Source organism: Aotus nancymaae, unplaced genomic scaffold (genome assembly GCF_030222135.1).
Source record: "Aotus nancymaae isolate 86718 unplaced genomic scaffold, 86718_ANA_hifiasm-v0.15.2.pri h1tg000011l, whole genome shotgun sequence".
Lineage (NCBI taxonomy): Eukaryota > Metazoa > Chordata > Mammalia > Primates > Aotidae > Aotus > Aotus nancymaae.
The window spans coordinates 13402545-13422121 of NW_026988422.1; the positions used below are offsets into that span (position 1 = coordinate 13402545).

Sequence of the window (19577 nt, forward strand, 5' to 3'; positions counted from 1 at the left end):
GAGGAGTAGGGCAGGGGCTCCTTTCTGTGACATGTAGGGGTGGAGGGGATGTAATAGGTAAAGAGGAGTAGGGCAGGGGCTCCTTTCTGTGACATGTAGGGGTGGAGGGGATGTAATAGATAAAGAGGAGTAGGGCAGGGGCTCCTTTCTGTGACAGTTAGGGGTGGAGGGGATGTAATAGGTAAAGAGGAGTGGGGCAGGGGCTCCTTTCTGTGACATGTAGGGGTGGAGGGGATGTAATAGGTAAAGAGGAGTAGGGCAGGGGCTCCTTTCTGTGACATGTAGGGGTGGAGGGGATGTAATAGGTAAAGAGGAGTGGGGCAGGGGCTCCTTTCTGTGACATTTAGGGGTGGAGGGGATGTAATAGGTAAAGAGTAGTAGGGCACGGCTCCTTTCTGTGACAAGTAGGGGTGGAGGGGATATAATAGGTAAAGAGGAGTAGGGCAGGGGCTCCTTTCTTTGACATGTAGGGTTGGAGGGGATGTAATAGGTAAAGAGGAGTGGGGCAGGGCTCCTTTCTGTGACATGTAGGGGTGGAGGGGATGTAATAGGTAAAGAGGAGTGGGGCAGGGCTCCTTTCTGTGACATGTAGGGGTGGAGGGGATGTAATAGGTAAAGAGGAGTAGGGCAGGGGCTCCTTTCTGTGACATGTAGGGGTGGAGGGGATGTAATACGTAAAGAGGCGTGGGGCAGGGGCTCCTTTCTGTGACATGTAGGGGTGTAGGGGATGTAATAGGTAAAGAGGAGTAGGGCAGGGCTCCTTTCTGTGACATGTAGGGGTGGAGGGGATGTAATAGGTAAGAGGAGTAGGGCAGGGGCTCCTTTCTGTGACATGTAGGGGTGGAGGGGATGTAATAGGTAAAGAGGAGTAGGGCAGGGGCTCCTTTCTGTGACACGTAGGGGTGGAGGGGATGTAATAGGTAAAGAGGAGTAGGGCAGGGCTCCTTTCTGTGACATGTAGGGGTGGAGGGGATGTAATAGGTAAAGAGGAGTAGGGCAGGGGCTCCTTTCTGTGACATGTAGGGGTGGAGGGGATGTAATAGGTAAAGAGGAGTAGGGCAGGGCTCCTTTCTGTGACATGTAGGGGTGGAGGGGATGTAATACGTAAAGAGGAGTAGGGCAGGGGCTCCTTTCTGTGACACGTAGGGGTGGAGGGGATGTAATAGGTAAAGAGGAGTGGGGCAGGGCTCCTTTCTGTGACATGTAGGGGTGGAGGGGATGTAATAGGTAAAGAGGAGTAGGGCAGGGCTCCTTTCTGTGACATGTAGGGGTGGAGGGGATGTAATAGGGAAAGAGGAGTGGGGCAGGGCTCCTTTCTGTGACATGTAGGGGTGGAGGGGATGTAATAGGTAAAGAGGAGTGGGGCAGGGGCTCCTTTCTGTGACATGTAGGGGTGGAGGGGATGTAATAGGTAAAGAGGAGTGGGGCAGGGCTCCTTTCTGTGACATGTAGGGGTGGAGGGGATGTAATAGGTAAAGAGGAGTAGGGCAGGGGCTCCTTTCTGTGACATGTAGGGGTGGAGGGGATGTAATAGGTAAAGAGGCGTGGGGCAGGGGCTCCTTTCTGTGACATGTAGGGGTGGAGGGGATGTAATAGGTAAAGAGGAGTAGGGCAGGGGCTCCTTTCTGTGACATGTAGGGTTGGAGGGGATGTAATAGGTAAAGAGGAGTGGGGCAGGGGCTCCTTTCTGTGACATGTAGGGGTGGAGGGGATGTAATACGTAAAGAGGAGTGGGGCAGGGCTCCTTTCTGTGACATGTAGGGGTGGAGGGGATGTAATAGGTAAAGAGGAGTAGGGCAGGGGCTCCTTTCTGTGACACGTAGGGGTGGAGGGGATGTAATAGGTAAAGAGGAGTGGGGCAGGGCTCCTTTCTGTGACATGTAGGGGTGGAGGGGATGTAATAGGTAAAGAGGCGTAGGGCAGGGCTCCTTTCTGTGACATGTAGGGGTGGAGGGGATGTAATAGGTAAAGAGGAGTAGGGCAGGGGCTCCTTTCTGTGACATGTAGGGGTGGAGGGGATGTCATAGGTAAAGAGGAGTAGGGCAGGGGCTCCTTTCTGTGACATGTAGGGGTGGAGGGGATGTAATAGGTAAAGAGGAGTAGGGCAGGGGCTCCTTTCTGTGACATGTAGGGGTGGAGGGGATGTAATAGGTAAAGAGGAGTGGGGCATGGCTCCTTTCTGTGACATGTAGGGGTGGAGGGGATGTAATAGGTAAAGAGGAGTAGGGCAGGGACTCCTTTCTGTGACATGTAGGGGTGGAGGGGATGTAATAGGTAAAGAGGAGTGGGGCAGTGGCTCCTTTCTGTGACATGCAGGGGTGGAGGGGATGTAATAGGTAAAGAGGAGTGGGGCAGTGGCTCCTTTCTGTGACATGTAGGGGTGGAGGGGATGTAATAGGTAAAGAGGAGTAGGGCAGGGGCTCCTTTCTGTGACCTGTAGGGGTGGAGGGGATGTAATAGGTAAAGAGGAGTGGGGCAGGGCTCCTTTCTGTGACATGTAGGGGTGGAGGGGATGTAATAGGTAAAGAGGAGTGGGGCAGAGTCTCCTTTCTGTGACATGTAGGGGTGGAGGGGATGTAATAGGTAAAGAGGAGTAGGGCAGGGGCTCCTTTCTGTGACATGTAGGGGTGGAGTGGATGTAATATGTAAAGAGGAGTGAGGCAGGGCTCCTTTCTGTGACATGTAGGGGTGGAGGGGATTTAATAGGTAAGGAGGAGTAGGGCAGGGGCTCCTTTCTGTGACATGTAGTGGTGGAGGGGATGTAATAGGTAAAGAGGAGTGGGGCAGGGGCTCCTTTCTGTGACATGTAGGGGTGGAGGGGATGTAATAGGTAAAGAGGAGTAGGGCAGGGGCTCCTTTCTGTGACATGTAGGGGTGGAGGGGATGTAATAGGTAAAGAGGAGTAGGGCAGGGGCTCCTTTCTGTGACATGTAGGGGTGGAGGGGATGTAATAGGTAAAGAGGAGTGGGGCAGGGGCTCCTTTCTGTGACATGTAGGGGTGGAGGGGATGTAATAGGTAAAGAGGAGTAGGGCAGGGGCTCCTTTCTGTGACATGTAGGGGTGGAGGGGATGTAATACGTAAAGAGGAGTAGGGCAGGGGCTCCTTTCTGTGACACGTAGGGGTGGAGGGGATGTAATAGGTAAAGAGGAGTAGGGCAGGGCTCCTTTCTGTGACATGTAGGGGTGGAGGGGATGTAATAGATAAAGAGGAGTAGGGCAGGGGCTCCTTTCTGTGACACGTAGGGGTGGAGGGGATGTAATAGGTAAAGAGGAGTGGGGCAGGGCTCCTTTCTGTGACATGTAGGGGTGGAGGGGATGTAATAGGTAAAGAGGCGTGGGGCAGGGGCTCCTTTCTGTGACATGTAGGGGTGTAGGGGATGTAATAGGTAAAGAGGAGTAGGGCAGGGCTCCTTTCTGTGACATGTAGGGGTGGAGGGGATGTAATAGGTAAAGAGGAGTAGGGCAGGGGCTCCTTTCTGTGACATGTAGGGGTGGAGGGGATGTAATAGGTAAAGAGGAGTAGGGCAGGGGCTCCTTTCTGTGACACGTAGGGGTGGAGGGGATGTAATAGGTAAAGAGGAGTAGGGCAGGGCTCCTTTCTGTGACATGTAGGGGTGGAGGGGATGTAATAGGTAAAGAGGAGTAGGGCAGGGGCTCCTTTCTGTGACATGTAGGGGTGGAGGGGATGTAATAGATAAAGAGGAGTAGGGCAGGGGCTCCTTTCTGTGACAGTTAGGGGTGGAGGGGATGTAATAGGTAAAGAGGAGTGGGGCAGGGGCTCCTTTCTGTGACATGTAGGGGTGGAGGGGATGTAATAGGTAAAGAGGAGTAGGGCAGGGGCTCCTTTCTGTGACATGTAGGGGTGGAGGGGATGTAATAGGTAAAGAGGAGTGGGGCAGGGGCTCCTTTCTGTGACATTTAGGGGTGGAGGGGATGTAATAGGTAAAGAGTAGTAGGGCAGGGGCTCCTTTCTGTGACAAGTAGGGGTGGAGGGGATATAATAGGTAAAGAGGAGTAGGGCAGGGGCTCCTTTCTTTGACATGTAGGGATGGAGGGGATGTAATAGGTAAAGAGGAGTGGGGCAGGGCTCCTTTCTGTGACATGTAGGGGTGGAGGGGATGTAATAGGTAAAGAGGAGTGGGGCAGGGCTCCTTTCTGTGACATGTAGGGGTGGAGGGGATGTAATAGGTAAAGAGGAGTAGGGCAGGGGCTCCTTTTTGTGACATGTAGGGGTGGAGGGGATGTAATACATAAAGAGGCGTGGGGCAGGGGCTCCTTTCTGTGACATGTAGGGGTGTAGGGGATGTAATAGGTAAAGAGGAGTAGGGCAGGGCTCCTTTCTGTGACATGTAGGGGTGGAGGGGATGTAATAGGTAAAGAGGAGTAGGGCAGGGGCTCCTTTCTGTGACATGTAGGGGTGGAGGGGATGTAATAGGTAAAGAGGAGTAGGGCAGGGGCTCCTTTCTGTGACACGTAGGGGTGGAGGGGATGTAATAGGTAAAGAGGAGTAGGGCAGGGCTCCTTTCTGTGACATGTAGGGGTGGAGGGGATGTAATAGGTAAAGAGGAGTAGGGCAGGGGCTCCTTTCTGTGACACGTAGGGGTGGAGGGGATGTAATAGGTAAAGAGGAGTAGGGCAGGGCTCCTTTCTGTGACATGTAGGGGTGGAGGGGATGTAATACGTACAGAGGAGTAGGGCAGGGGCTCCTTTCTGTGACACGTAGGGGTGGAGGGGATGTAATAGGTAAAGAGGAGTGGGGCAGGGCTCCTTTCTGTGACATGTAGGGGTGGAGGGGATGTAATAGGTAAAGAGGAGTAGGGCAGGGCTCCTTTCTGTGACATGTAGGGGTGGAGGGGATGTAATAGGGAAAGAGGAGTGGGGCAGGGCTCCTTTCTGTGACATGTAGGGGTGGAGGGGATGTAATAGGTAAAGAGGAGTGGGGCAGGGGCTCCTTTCTGTGACATGTAGGGGTGGAGGGGATGTAATAGGTAAAGAGGAGTGGGGCAGGGCTCCTTTCTGTGACATGTAGGGGTGGAGGGGATGTAATAGGTAAAGAGGAGTAGGGCAGGGGCTCCTTTCTGTGACATGTAGGGGTGGAGGGGATGTAATAGTTAAAGAGGCGTGGGGCAGGGGCTCCTTTCTGTGACATGTAGGGGTGGAGGGGATGTAATAGGTAAAGAGGATTAGGGCAGGGGCTCCTTTCTGTGACATGTAGGGGTGGAGGGGATGTCATAGGTAAAGAGGAGTAGGGCAGGGGCTCCTTTCTGTAACATGTAGGGGTGGAGGGGATGTAATAGGTAAAGAGGAGTAGGGCAGGGGCTCCTTTCTGTGACATGTAGGGGTGGAGGGGATGTAATAGGTAAAGAGGAGTGGGGCATGGCTCCTTTCTGTGACATGTAGGGGTGGAGGGGATGTAATAGGTAAAGAGGAGTAGGGCAGGGACTCCTTTCTGTGACATGTAGGGGTGGAGGGGATGTAATAGGTAAAGAGGAGTGGGGCAGTGGCTCCTTTCTGTGACATGCAGGGGTGGAGGGGATGTAATAGGTAAAGAGGAGTGGGGCAGTGGCTCCTTTCTGTGACATGTAGGGGTGGAGGGGATGTAATAGGTAAAGAGGAGTAGGGCAGGGGCTCCTTTCTGTGACATGTAGGGGTGGAGGGGATGTAATAGGTAAAGAGGAGTGGGGCAGGGCTCCTTTCTGTGACATGTAGGGGTGGAGGGGATGTAATAGGTAAAGAGGAGTGGGGCAGAGGCTCCTTTCTGTGACATGTAGGGGTGGAGGGGATGTAATAGGTAAAGAGGAGTAGGGCAGGGGCTCCTTTCTGTGACATGTAGGGGTGGAGTGGATGTAATATGTAAAGAGGAGTGAGGCAGGGCTCCTTTCTGTGACATGTAGGGGTGGAGGGGATTTAATAGGTAAGGAGGAGTAGGGCAGGGGCTCCTTTCTGTGACATGTAGTGGTGGAGGGGATGTAATAGGTAAAGAGGAGTGGGGCAGGGGCTCCTTTCTGTGACATGTAGGGGTGGAGGGGATGTAATAGGTAAAGAGGAGTAGGGCAGGGGCTCCTTTCTGTGACATGTAGTGGTGGAGGGGATGTAATAGGTAAAGAGGAGTAGGGCAGGGGCTCCTTTCTGTGACATGTAGGGGCGGAGGGGATGTAATAGGTAAAGAGGAGTGGGGCAGGGGCTCCTTTCTGTGACATGTAGGGGTGGAGGGGATGTAATAGGTAAAGAGGAGTAGGGCAGGGGCTCCTTTCTGTGACATGTAGGGGTGGAGGGGATGTAATACGTAAAGAGGAGTAGGGCAGGGGCTCCTTTCTGTGACACGTAGGGGTGGAGGGGATGTAATAGGTAAAGAGGAGTAGGGCAGGGCTCCTTTCTGTGACATGTAGGGGTGGAGGGGATGTAATAGGTAAAGAGGAGTAGGGCAGGCGCTCCTTTCTGTGACACGTAGGGGTGGAGGGGATGTAATAGGTAAAGAGGAGTGGGGCAGGGCTCCTTTCTGTGACATGTAGGGGTGGAGGGGATGTAATAGGTAAAGAGGCGTGGGGCAGGGGCTCCTTTCTGTGACATGTAGGGGTGTAGGGGATGTAATAGGTAAAGAGGAGTAGGGCAGGGCTCCTTTCTGTGACATGTAGGGGTGGAGGGGATGTAATAGGTAAAGAGGAGTAGGGCAGGGGCTCCTTTCTGTGACATGTAGGGGTGGAGGGGATGTAATAGGTAAAGAGGAGTAGGGCAGGGGCTCCGTTCTGTGACACGTAGGGGTGGAGGGGATGTAATAGGTAAAGAGGAGTAGGGCAGGGCTCCTTTCTGTGACATGTAGGGGTGGAGGGGATGTAATAGGTAAAGAGGAGTAGGGCAGGGGCTCCTTTCTGTGACACGTAGGGGTGGAGGGGATGTAATAGGTAAAGAGGAGTGGGGCAGGGCTCCTTTCTGTGACATGTAGGGGTGGAGGGAATGTAATAGGTAAAGAGGAGTAGGGCAGGGCTCCTTTCTGTGACACGTAGGGGTGGAGGGGATGTAATAGGTAAAGAGGAGTAGGGCAGGGGCTCCTTTCTGTGACATGTAGGGGTGGAGGGGATGTAATAGGGAAAGAGGAGTGGGGCAGGGCTCCTTTCTGTGACATGTAGGGGTGGAGGGGATGTAATAGGTAAAGAGGAGTGGGGCAGAGGCTCCTTTCTGTGACATGTAGGGGTGGAGGGGATGTAATAGGTAAAGAGGAGTAGGGCAGGGGCTCCTTTCTGTGACATGTAGGGGTCGAGTGGATGTAATATGTAAAGAGGAGTGGGGCAGGGCTCCTTTCTGTGACATGTAGGGGTGGAGGGGATTTAATAGGTAAAGAGGAGTAGGGCAGGGGCTCCTTTCTGTGACATGTAGTGGTGGAGGGGATGTAATAGGTAAAGAGGAGTGGGGCAGGGGCTCCTTTCTGTGACATGTAGGGGTGGAGGGGATGTAATATGTAAAGAGGAGTAGGGCAGGGTCTCCTTTCTGTGACATGTAGGGGTGGAGGGGATGTAATAGGTAAAGAGGAGTAGGGCAGGGGCTCCTTTCTGTGACATGTAGGGGTGGAGGGGATGTAATATGTAAAGAGGAGTAGGGCAGGGGCTCCTTTCTGTGACATGTAGGGGTGGAGGGGATGTAATAGCTAAAGAGGAGTAGGGCAGGGGCTCCTTTCTGTGACATGTAGGGGTGGAGGGGATGTAATATGTAAAGAGGAGTGGGGCAGGGCTCCTTTCTGTGACATGTAGGGGTGGAGGGGATGTAATAGGTAAAGAGGAGTAGGGCAGGGGCTCCTTTCTGTGACATGTAGGGGTGGAGGGGATGTAATAGGTAAAGAGGAGTAGGGCAGGGGCTCCTTTCTGTGACATGTAGTGGTGGAGGGGATGTAATATGTAAAGAGGAGTGGGGCAGGGCTCCTTTCTGTGACATGTAGGGGTGGAGGGGATGTAATAGGTAAAGAAGAGTGGGGCAGGGGCTCCTTTCTGTGACATGTAGGGGTGGAGGGGATGTAATAGGTAAAGAGGAGTGGGGCAGGGGCTCCTTTCTGTGACATGTTGGGGTGGAGGGGATGTAATAACTAAAGAGGAGTAGGGCAGGGGCTCCTTTCTGTGACATGTAGTGGTGGAGGGGATGTAATAGGTAAAGAGGAGTGGGGCAGGGGCTCCTTTCTGTGACATGTAGGGGTGGAGATTATGTAATATGTAAAGAGGAGTAGGGCAGGGGCTCCTTTCTGTGACATGTAGGGGTGGAGGGGATGTAATATGTAAAGACGAGTAGGGCAGGGGCTCCTTTCTGTGACATGTAGGGGTGGAGGGGATGTAATATGTAAAGAGGAGTAGGGCAGGGGCTCCTTTCTGTGACATGTAGGAGTGGAGGGGATGTAATAGGTAAAGTAGAGTGGGGCAGGGGCTCCTTTCTGTGACATGTAGGGGTGGGGGGGATGTAATAGGTAAAGAGGAGTAGGGCAGGGGCTCCTTTCTGTGACATGTAGGGGTGGAGGGGATGTAATAGGTAAAGAGGAGTAGGGCAGGGGCTCCTTTCTGTGACATGTAGGGGTGGAGGGGATGTAATATGTAAAGAGGAGTGGGGCAGGGCTCCTTTCTGTGACATGTAGGGGTGGAGGGGATGTAATAGGTAAAGAAGAGTGGGGCAGGGGCTCCTTTCTGTGACATGTAGGGGTGGAGGGGATGCAATAGGTAAAGAGGAGTGGGGCAGGGGCTCCTTTCTGTGACATGTAGGGGTGGAGGGGATGTAATAGCTAAAGAGGAGTAGGGCAGGGGCTCCTTTCTGTGACATGTAGTGGTGGAGGGGATGTAATAGGTAAAGAGGAGTGGGGCAGGGGCTCCTTTCTGTGACATGTAGGGGTGGAGGGTATGTAATATGTAAAGAGGAGTAGGGCAGGGGCTCCTTTCTGTGACATGTAGGGGTGGAGGGGATGTAATATGTAAAGAGGAGTAGGGCAGGGGCTCCTTTCTGTGACATGTAGGGGTGGAGGGGATGTAATATGTAAAGAGGAGTAGGGCAGGGGCTCCTTTCTGTGACATATAGGGGTGGAGGGGATGTAATATGTAAAGAGGATTAGGGCAGGGGCTCCTTTCTGTGACATGTAGGGGTGGAGGGGATGTAATAGGTAAAGAGGAGTGGGGCAGGGGCTCCTTTCTGTGACATGTAGGGGTGGAGGGGATGTAATAGGTAAAGAGGAGTAGGGCAGGGGCTCCTTTCTGTGACATGTAGGGGTGGAGGGGATGTAATAGGTAAAGAGGAGTAGGGCAGGGCTCCTTTCTGTGACATGTAGGGGTGGAGGGGATGTAATAGGTAAAGAGGAGTGGGGCAGGGCTCCTTTCTGTGACATGTAGGGGTGGAGGGGATGTAATAGGTAAAGAGGAGTGGGGCAGGGCTCCTTTCTGTGACATGTAGGGGTGGAGGGGATCTTTACCTATTACATCCCCTCCACCCCTACATGTCACAGAAGGGAGCTCCTGCCCTACTCCTCTTTACCTATTACATCCCCTCCACCCCTACATGTCACAGAAAGGAGCCCCTGCCCCACTCCTCTTTACCTATTACATCCCCTCCACCCCTACATGTCACAGAAAGGAGCCCTGCCCCACTCCTCTTTACCTATTACATCCCCTCCACCCCTACATGTCACAGAAAGGAGCCCTGCCCTACTCCTCTTTACCTATTACATCCCCTCCACCCCTACATGTCACAGAAAGGAGCCCTGCCCCACTCCTCTTTACCTATTACATCCCCTCCACCCCTACATGTCACATTTCCTAATTGCCAAGCCCATTTATATGAATCAAATATTTATGGAATTTTCAGGAACTGTGTGGAAAATGAAATGCTGTCTGGGGAAAAAACACTGTTGGGAGAGTAAAGGGCTTTGCCTGTCGCTGTCTGGATTTACTGGGAGACTAAGGTTCCTCAGGAACTACATTTGCCTTTTGTGGCCTGCTTACCCTTCTCTAAACCTCTTAATCTCCTGTCTCAAGGCCCTGTAGTCTTCAGGCTGAAGCTTGGAGGCAGAAGTGTTGACTGTTGCTCTTCAGTAGGCAGGTCTTTGCAAAGCTACCCAGAAAGGCTGAGGAAGCTGAGAGGCAAAACAAAAAAACATAAAACCATCAACTGAGAAATCCATTACTTAGAAAGAAACATTTAACAGGGTTTTATGAACAGAAGCCATGCCTTGGGCAGCAGTGAGAGGAGATGGTGCATTCCTGCACCATTACCCCAAAGGCCCACGGCTTAAATACCATAGAGAAAGGGTATGCGTGCTTCAGAAGGGATGTGTTGGACAATTTCGTAAGGGCAGGATTTATGGCATGTAGATAACGTCAAGGTTGTTTTGACCTGCCGGTGAGATTTATGGTAAGTATGTGCTCTCATACAAGGAACAGTAGATGAAATAGAAATCTTAGAAGCATTTGCAGAGCTGGGATTAATCAGAAGTTAACAGGGTGAATTAACAACTAAGATGGAATTTCTTTTTTAAAAAATTTTTTTTAGCTTTATTTCATTTTTAATGGACAAATAATATTGTACATATTTATGAGTTGCAAAGTGATATTTCCATACATACATTGTGTAATGATCAAATCAGAGTAACTAGCATATCCATTACCTCAAATATTTATCATTTCTTTGTGGTGAGAACACTTAAAATCCTCTCTTTTAGCTATTTTGAAATATATAACACATTATTATTAACTGTAGTCACCCTGCCATGCAACAGATCACAGAACTTATTCCTCTTGTCGCAAACTTTGTACCCGTTAACTGATGTCCCCCCTTTCCCTGTTCAGCCCCCTCCCACCCCAGCCTCTGGCAACCACCATTCTACTTTCTACTTCTATGAGTTTCACTTCTTAACATTTCACATTTAAGTGAGATAATGCAGTATTGGTCTCTCTGTGCCTGTGCCTGGCTTATTTCACTTAGCATAATGTCTTCTAGTTTCATCCATATTGTTGCAAATGACAGAATTCCTTTTTTTTTTTTTTAAAGCTAAATAGTATTCTATTTTGTTTCTTTAGCCTACATCGTTGTGCAGTGGGGTGGATACAAAATGGGACGGTGAAAGCATCTCAGAACAGAAAGTTGGGGAGGGCAGGGTATCTAGTGGGGAGTTGTATTTTGTCACTCAAATTAAGAATTGTCAGCATGTGGTGATAATAAAAGCAGATCAACTTGTAGTAGGTTTTATTATTGCTGCTTGTTCTACAGACTGTGCAACCTTTACTGCCTGTACCTGGGGTGGGCTTGCCCACTACTCTAACCTTGTATGCCATTGAAGTAATGACAAATTCAGGATCATGGCTTAGCTTAAGACACTGAATAGGGGCTTTGTATGCACTAGGGGAAAAAAAGCTAGTCATACACCAGACTCACAATTGACATGGAAATTTTTTAATGTCCAGTTTTATGAGCGGAGCCCAGGGAATTCTGTTGAAACTCTTTAGGGAAAAGGTATTAATGGATTCTTTCCTTCTCCATAAGAAACTATGTATTTCTTCATTTGAAAGGTAAAGAAACAAAAGCCTTCCTCTTTTTCTCAGTCATTTTCTTTCTGGATAATTTGGAGAACCAGTTGAGTATTCCCAAGGGTTCTCCTTTCTTCACTAATTCACCCTGGAAATGGGGGTTGAGACCCTGAATAACACTTTACTAATGAAGTTTTGGTTGGGGCAAAATATTTTAAACGTTGCAAAAATAAAACTATGACAAGTAGGTGGATGCTTAGAAACGTAATTTAAACTGATAACATTCTGGGTACCCTTATGTCATATCCCCCATTATACCCCAGATTCTTGCCTGACCCTAATCTCTTAATTTACATACCTTCTATGAATAGGAATACTGTGGTACTGAGATATCAGCAATGACTTCCTAAGTGATGTTGTGCTGAGTGGATTTGTCTGAGAGCTGCGTTTTATGATGTCACATGGTTCCGGCAGACTGACAGTTTTCACAGGGTAGTGCTCCCTGGTTTAGGGTGACTCATGGGAAAATCCTAGGCAGACAGCATTAACAAGCTATAAGCTGCCAAGGTCCTTTGGGGCAGGCACATGAGAGCAGCGCTAGACCCAGTACCTTGAAATTTCTTTCCATTTTCACCTGTTTATCTTTTCTTTAAATCACTGATGTTTCTCTACTTTACCAAGACCAATATTCTTACCTGTGGTCTCTATATAATACCTTTCAGCTTCCTCTGACCAGCGATCTTCAGATATGTCCTCCTCTCTCTAAGCATCCTCAGGTTCTTCTTAATTTGTGCCTAGTGTTCCATGATTGGGATGCTAATCATGTGGGAGTTATTTATATCCTACTGCTCAAGGTCATTGCCAAAGTCCAATCACAAAAATCCAGAAAGTTGCAACCTCAGGCATAAATGGGTTAACTCTTCAAATGCACTAGCATCTTTTCTCCTTCAAAGCAATCTTCTATCAGGATTCTTCCTACTTCATTTAAATACATATTTTTCTCTCTCTCTTCTTTCACTGACAAAGTTCCAGAAAGAAAGGTCTGCATTTGAATCTTGCCTCCTGCTTACTCACAAACCTCTTGTATCTGTTGGTCCCCAGCTTTTCTTCCCAAGATTACTAGCAATTGTCTGATCATGAAAGCCAGTCTTTCTCTGTCTCCTGCCTTATTGTGAGCATTTAGCTCTGTCAACTTCATTATACTCTTCTGAGTCTGTAAAACTCCTGGACTTTAGGTTTATTTTGCTATTTTTGCTCTTGGTCTCTGCATTGTGGGTTCATGAGGCTTCTCTTCAGCTTTCTGACTTTTCACATTCTTCATTTTTTTTCCTTATAGAGTTCATTCACTCCCAGGGCAGCAGCCATGACTACAAGAAGGTGACTCCTAAATCTACATCTGTACAATTTTCCTGAGTTTTGGAGATACTCTTGGCTAGAGAGCTTTGTCTAGAAATAACTGTCATCATCTCAATTGTCATACATGTGAAACTACCATTTGTTTATATGCTATCTTAGTCTGCTTGGGCTACCATAACAAAATATCATAAGCTAGGTAGCTTATACAAAGCAGAAATTTGTTGCTCACAGTTCTGGAGGTTGGGAACTCCAAGATCAGAGTGTCAGCACATTTGCTGTCTGGTGAGGGCACACTTTCTATTTTGTAGATCATGTCTTCTAGCTATATCCTCCTATGGTATAAGGAGAAAGGCAGCTTTCTGGAGCCTCTTTTGCAAGGGCACTAATACCATTCATAGTGCTCTCCCCTCATGATCTAATCACCTCCCAAAGTCCTCACCCTCTAAGACCATCTGATACAGTTTGGATCTGCGTCCCTGCCCAAAGCTCATGTTGAATGGGAAGAGGGGTCCGTTGGGAGGTGACTGGATCATGGGGGTGGATTTCCGCTTTGCTGTTCTCATGATAGTGCATTGGTGCTTATGAGATCTGATGGTTTAAAAGTGTGTGGCACTTCCCTCTTTGCTCTTTCTCTCTCTCTCCTACTCCTCCATGGTAAGACATGCTTGTTTTCCCTGAGCCTTCTGCTATAATTGTAAGTTTCCTGAGGGCTCCCATCCTTGCTTCCTGTGAAACCTGCAGAACTGCCAGACCATTAAATCTCTTTTCTTCATAAATTACCCAGCCTCAGGTAGTTCTTTATAGCAGTGTGAAAATGCACTAATACAGAATCACATTGGTGGTTAGATTTCAACATATGCATTTTTCAGGGAGACACAAACATTCAGATCATAGCATATCCTTCTTTATCCCAATTTGCTCATCTTTTCCCCTATTCACTTGCCCTTTATATGAGACCAAGTTTATTTTAGTTCTGCTACTATCCAGTTGTGTAACTTTAGGCAAACTTGTCAACCCTCTGGGCCTGTTTTCACACTTATAAAATGTAAATGATTTTGGAATCTGAGTCTATAAATAAACCTTGACCCTAATACATACTAGTTCATTGACCTGAACAAATCATGCATTTTCTCTAAGCCTCAATGCCTTCATTTAAAAATGAAAACAACAATATTTAACTCATTTGGTTGATGTGAGGATTACATGAGGAAAATATATGCATAAAGTGCATAGCAGAGTGTTTGTGCGTCATACTTAATACAGTAGCTATTATTCTTCCTGTTCTGGGCTTGATATCTTGGAACCCTTTTTGATTTTTTCTTTCCCATATCTAGGTAATGGCCAAATCTTACCAGTCATTCCTTGGTAGTGTCTTGATAGTAACTTTCCCACTTACTACAAGGCACCATGCAGGATACTTTATGCAGGCTGGTTTTCATCTTTGCTATCACCTACATTGTAGGTATTGAAATTTCTGCTGGGAAAGCAGCTTCAGAGGTCACATGGCTAAGAAATAGCCAGCAGGAGTTCAAACTAGGTCTGGTTACCTTTAAAGCCAGCTCTGTTTCCACTCTCCTGGCCTTTCTCATTATTTTTTTTCTTTTTGTTCCCATTGCTGTCAGTCAAATCAGTCTGTTCCAAACTTGTGCCTGTTGGCCTCTCTGCCTCCTCTCTCCCAGTTCTATTTTATCCCATCCGTGACCACCCGATTAACCTCCGTTAAACACCAGCCTCTACTTTCTTCGTGGGAGATGTTTAGCAACACTCCATTACCCCTTGAAGGCATCTGGCATTTAAGGCCTCTGTGTCAAGCTTAAGTTTCTTATATTTTAGCCAAAGAGCCGTTTTTATGTTCCTTCAACGTGTAACGTATGTTTTTGTGATTTTTTTAAAAATATGTTTTTCTACATGAAAAAGTGCAGCCCAGATTATCTGATTAGTGACATAAAAACTCTACTGACTGGGTAAGCCTGTCATTGTTACTATTGTTATTATTTTGACACACACAACTTATTTAGCTAGATCTTGGTACAGAGTCATGAAATGACACACATTAAGTACATTTCATTAGAGCTATTTTGGAAGGCCTGTTTTCACACTTGGTATCTCTTCTCAGTATCCTTGAGTTTAGCAGTTACTTGAATCTTACATCTATCCTCTTGACATCCCCTGCTGTTTTCTGACGCATTGATATCTATTATGGAAATCTACATGGTAGGTATAGAGCTCAAAGATACCCATTGCAATATTATTTGTAGAAGTAGAAAGCTGAAAACGATAAATGTTATCTTTAAGAAAGTAGGTGAGCCTATTATGAATATTATGAATCAATTAAAATAATCTTTGAAGGAATTTTAGGCACATGGAAATAGCTTTTGATGTATACGACAAAAGAATCAGGATAAGTAAGCAATAATAGCAGCAAACGACAAAAAGCAGGATATAAATTACCTATTTGTTAAGACCTCGAATATAATCAAGTATAGGAGAAAAAAACCCTCTTGATTTCATTATTATTAGTATTTTTTTCTTTGCTTTGTTATGATTTCCTGTACTTTGCAAGTTTTTTGCTATGAAGGCATAACTTTTTTTTTTTTAAATCATACAACATAATGTCATGACTTATAACAAGTAAGGACACAGGGATAATTCTCTATGTTTGGGGGTCCCCAAGGTTACTCCTAAATTCACCAATTTGCTAGGAGGATACACAAGACTCAGCATGCAGTCCTACTGATGACTATGATCTATTACAGCAAAAAGATACATTATATAAAATGATTTATCCAGCAAAATCCAGAGGAAACGAGGAGCAAGCTTTCAAGAGTTCTCTCTCAGTGGAGTTGCACCACACTTGTTTAATTCCTCTAGCCATAGGCTATGACAGCACATATGAGATCTCATCTACTAGGAAAGCTTATTAGAGATTCAGTGCCCAGGTTTTTCACTGGGGGTTGATCATATATGTAGCTTCTGCCTACCATGCACCAAAAATCCAGACTCCCAGAAGGGAAGGAGATGTTAGCCACATTGTACAAACAGTTGAGGCACGATGAGCCCCTCTCATCAGGGATGGTGGGAACCCTCCCAAAATCCAGGTTCTAAGATGCCAGCCAGGACAAATTTCGGGGAGGCCTTTCTTATGCTAGCAATCTCAGGCCTACTATATTAACTGTTTTCTGCACATTCCTTGCCCTAATGCCTCACATTTCCAGATGTCCTCACAGAATGAGTAACAGGAATACCAGGAATCTTCCTCCTTTTTACCTGCCCCTCCATCAGAAACACTAAATTTATTCCACTATGGTCTTAAAGTCTGTGGCAATATGAGCACCTGGTTCTTCCCACCCACGCCTTTCTCAGGGCCAGAGAGATGGTCTCCTGTGTGGGGCCAGCTGGTGAGGCTGGCATAGAACCAGGAGAGCATAATTAGCACACTAGTGCCAGCTTCTGGTGCCTAGCTCCTCACTTTGTGTGATGTTCCTTTAGTTCCAACTACTTAAAAATCAATTAGATAGCAGTCATTAGAACACAAGCAGCAACACATAACTAATTGTCCCAGGAAGGTAATTCCTGCACACCCTGGGGCTCTCAGCAACTTTAACTTCCCTTCTGCAAGCAGAGCTTGTCAACATACTTGTCCAGTGAGACATAGTGTAGAGCGATGACTTCATGCCTGTCTTCTGTCTTCCTGGGGAGACTTCAAGACATGGGGCTTGCACGCTTATTTTCTAGTCACACCTCTGTTGTTTGGGTTAATGATACTACTTTTTCATGGCGGTCTTTGCCGGCACAGAACTGGGAGGTGAGTGGATGCAGTTGTTTGCTCCCACTTCCGGTCCTCCATCAATCATGTTCATTTCCCCCACCATCCCCTAGTACCTGGCTTGACACCTGGGTACCTAGCTAAGCTGCAGATTCAGTTTAACAACGAAGTTCGTATTCTTCCTATTCCTTCTGGCCCTTTCCCCAGTCTGTATTCAGTGGAATCTGAGGCCCTTTTGCCGTAAAACAAACTTTTTATCCTGATGGAGGCAGACCCCTGTATTTTACTCAATTTTGCTGAGTGGAGAAAGCATTTCTGCTTATACTTGCTTGCTGTGTTCAGCCTTTACCCTTGACGCTCATAGTTATGTGGAAGTATGGTAGCCAATGGAATGAATAAGTTTATTATTTTATGCAGGTGTTTACTTTTGTTTTTCATTTCCACCTCCCCTACTCTCTTTAGTAACTTATGTTGATGAAGATGAAAATGAAATACTTGAATTATCATCAAATAAAACATTCTTGGTCACGCTGAAGATTCCAGAGGAGTGTGTTGCTGAAGAGGATTTGCCTCACCTGCTCACTGAAAGGGTAATTCCATCTTATGTATTGCTTAAGGAGTTCTTGACATTAGAATATGAGTTTCACTAGAATAATTGGCATGGTGCTATAGAGTAAGTAGCTTCAATTTTGGATTATTTGTCTGGATTTTAGCAGGAAATGATGCTTATAAATATATTTTCTGACCAAATACTGCATGTTCTCACTTACAAGTGGGAGCTGAATCATGAGAACACATGGACACAAAGCGGGGAAGAACACACACTAGGGCCCATTTAAGGGTGGAAGGTGGGAGGAGGGAGGGTGGGAGGAAGGAGAGGATCAGAAAAAAAAATAACTATTGGATACTACTAGGCTTAGTACCTGGGTGACACAATAATCTGTACGACAAACTGCTGTGACACGAGTTTGCCTATATAACAAACTGGCACATGTTTTCTCCTGAACATAAAATAAAAGTTTGTTAAAAAGAAATAAGTAAATATCTTTACCGTAGTGCAAAGCCAGAGGGAAGAGTCCTGGCCTCCAGTTGCATAAATGCTGGAGGACGCTGTTCTTTTTACTCCCTCAGGTCCTATATTTGATCCAACCTGTAGTATTCATCGAGGGTCTGCGATGTGCTAGACAGCATACCAAGTGCCAGGCCACATTGTGCCCTCAGTGGGCTCACAGTCCAAGTACAGGAAGTAACTAAAAAGATAGGTTTGTAACAGCGTGATGTGTTCTAGCGTGGTTTACAATGGCAAAGGAGAGGCACCTGAGCTACCTGAGGTGAAGATGAAGGCGTGAAAGGCCTCTTAAGTGAAGTGATGCTCAGGATGAGTTTTGAAACGAGGTAGGAATTTTCTAAATAAAAAAGCATGGGACATTAAAGGATCTGCAAAGTAGAATACTGTGGCCTTCCCATGCTGTGTGGTGACAGCTTGCAGAGATGAGGCTAAAAAGGAAGGCAGGGGTTGGGTCATGAAGGCTTTCCCACTCTTCAGTAAGGCACCAAAATATTTTCATCAGCAGATTGATATGGTTAGATTTATTCCTTTTAGCCTTTCTGTGTTTTGGTGGAGAAAGACTGGAGGAAGAGATCAGTTAGAAGGTGTTACAATAGTCCAGGTGAGAAATGAGGGAGGCTTGAACTAGGGCAGTGTCAGAAAAATAAGGAAGATTTGCATGAGGTTTAAGAGGTATTCTCACCCAACAGGAGTCTGTGACTGACTGGGTGGTAGTGAGGGAGAGCGTAACTCCAGGCTCTGGTTGAGTGATTGGGCAGATGGATGGTGGTGTCAGTCATGGGGTGAGAAATGCAGCAGAATGAACCCCTGTGTGAGATGGAAGCTCTGCAGCCAGACTAGGAGGGTTGGTTGGGTCATCCTGGTCATCCTGTCGGGTGCTTCACAGCCAGACCCAGAAATTTTGGTAAGAAAGTCTAGGCAAGAGCAGCCTGCCCTCTGTTAGACTCTTCTCTGCCATTGCTGGGTTGAATGGAGTAAGTGCTGGTTATCTGGCTTCCATTTGATTTGATTCCTACAAAAGCTCCTGAAGAGGTGATTCCATCTACGTCACATCAGAGTCAGTTTCTGGGTACCCATGCTTGAAATTTGATTGCTTCTTTTATCACAGGAGTTTGTATCCTGTGATGATTACTCCAGGCTTCTCTTTCTCCTCCTCTTCATTTATATCTTTGAAAATCTTTTTAGATTGTTTAAATTTATTTATTCTATTTTTATTTCTATAGGTTTTTGGGGACCAGGTGGTGTTTGGTTACATGAATAAGTTCTTTAATGGTGATTTCTGACATTTTGTGCACCCATCACCCGGGCAGTGTACACTGTACCCAATTTGTAGTCTTCTATCCCTCACCCCCGCCACCGTTTCCCTGGAGTCCCCAGAGTCTCTTCATTTATATCTTATCTTCAGCTCCCTTTTCTCCTTTCCTCCCACCTGCTTCCCGAGGCAAGTTGCAGAGTGAGAAGCTTCTTGCTACTTTCTTCTCGGCTGCTTTTTTAATGGAAAGGTTTTGCATTTGCTGAGCAGAAATAAAACGAGTCAGCATCCACGTGTGTCACCTATAGCAGAGAAGACTGTCTATTTCAAAGGGAAACGAATGTTCATTTTTCATCTTACAACCATATCTCTTGCACAGAGGCAGATACGAGGAAATTCTCCAGGTATTTTGAGCTTATCACTAGGTAGTGGCAAAGGAGCAGGGGCTGACATTGATGCCTGTGGCAGATCCACAGATTTCTCTGAGCCATTTTCTTCTCCGATAAGTGGAAATCAGTGCAGTTTCTCTGTATACCTCAGGTGCAGATGAGATTACATAAAAATAACTTGAAAAACATTTTTAAAGAATTATCCTACTTACAGATGATCAAAGTAAGGCATAGTGAGGTGACAGATTCCTGGCCTTCATTT

The 19577-nt window shown here is 47.0% G+C and overlaps 1 protein-coding gene across 1 annotated transcript in view; it reads left to right on the forward strand.

Annotated features, from left to right (window-relative positions):
* CUNH3orf52 (chromosome unknown C3orf52 homolog) overlaps nucleotides 1–19577 on the forward strand; it is a 66336-nt gene that overhangs the window by 33629 nt on the left and 13130 nt on the right. Inside the window, exon 3 of the mRNA XM_064374607.1 lies at nucleotides 17068–17195. Coding sequence (XP_064230677.1) covers nucleotides 17068–17195 — 128 coding nt within the window. The remainder of the gene's footprint in view (nucleotides 1–17067; nucleotides 17196–19577) is intronic.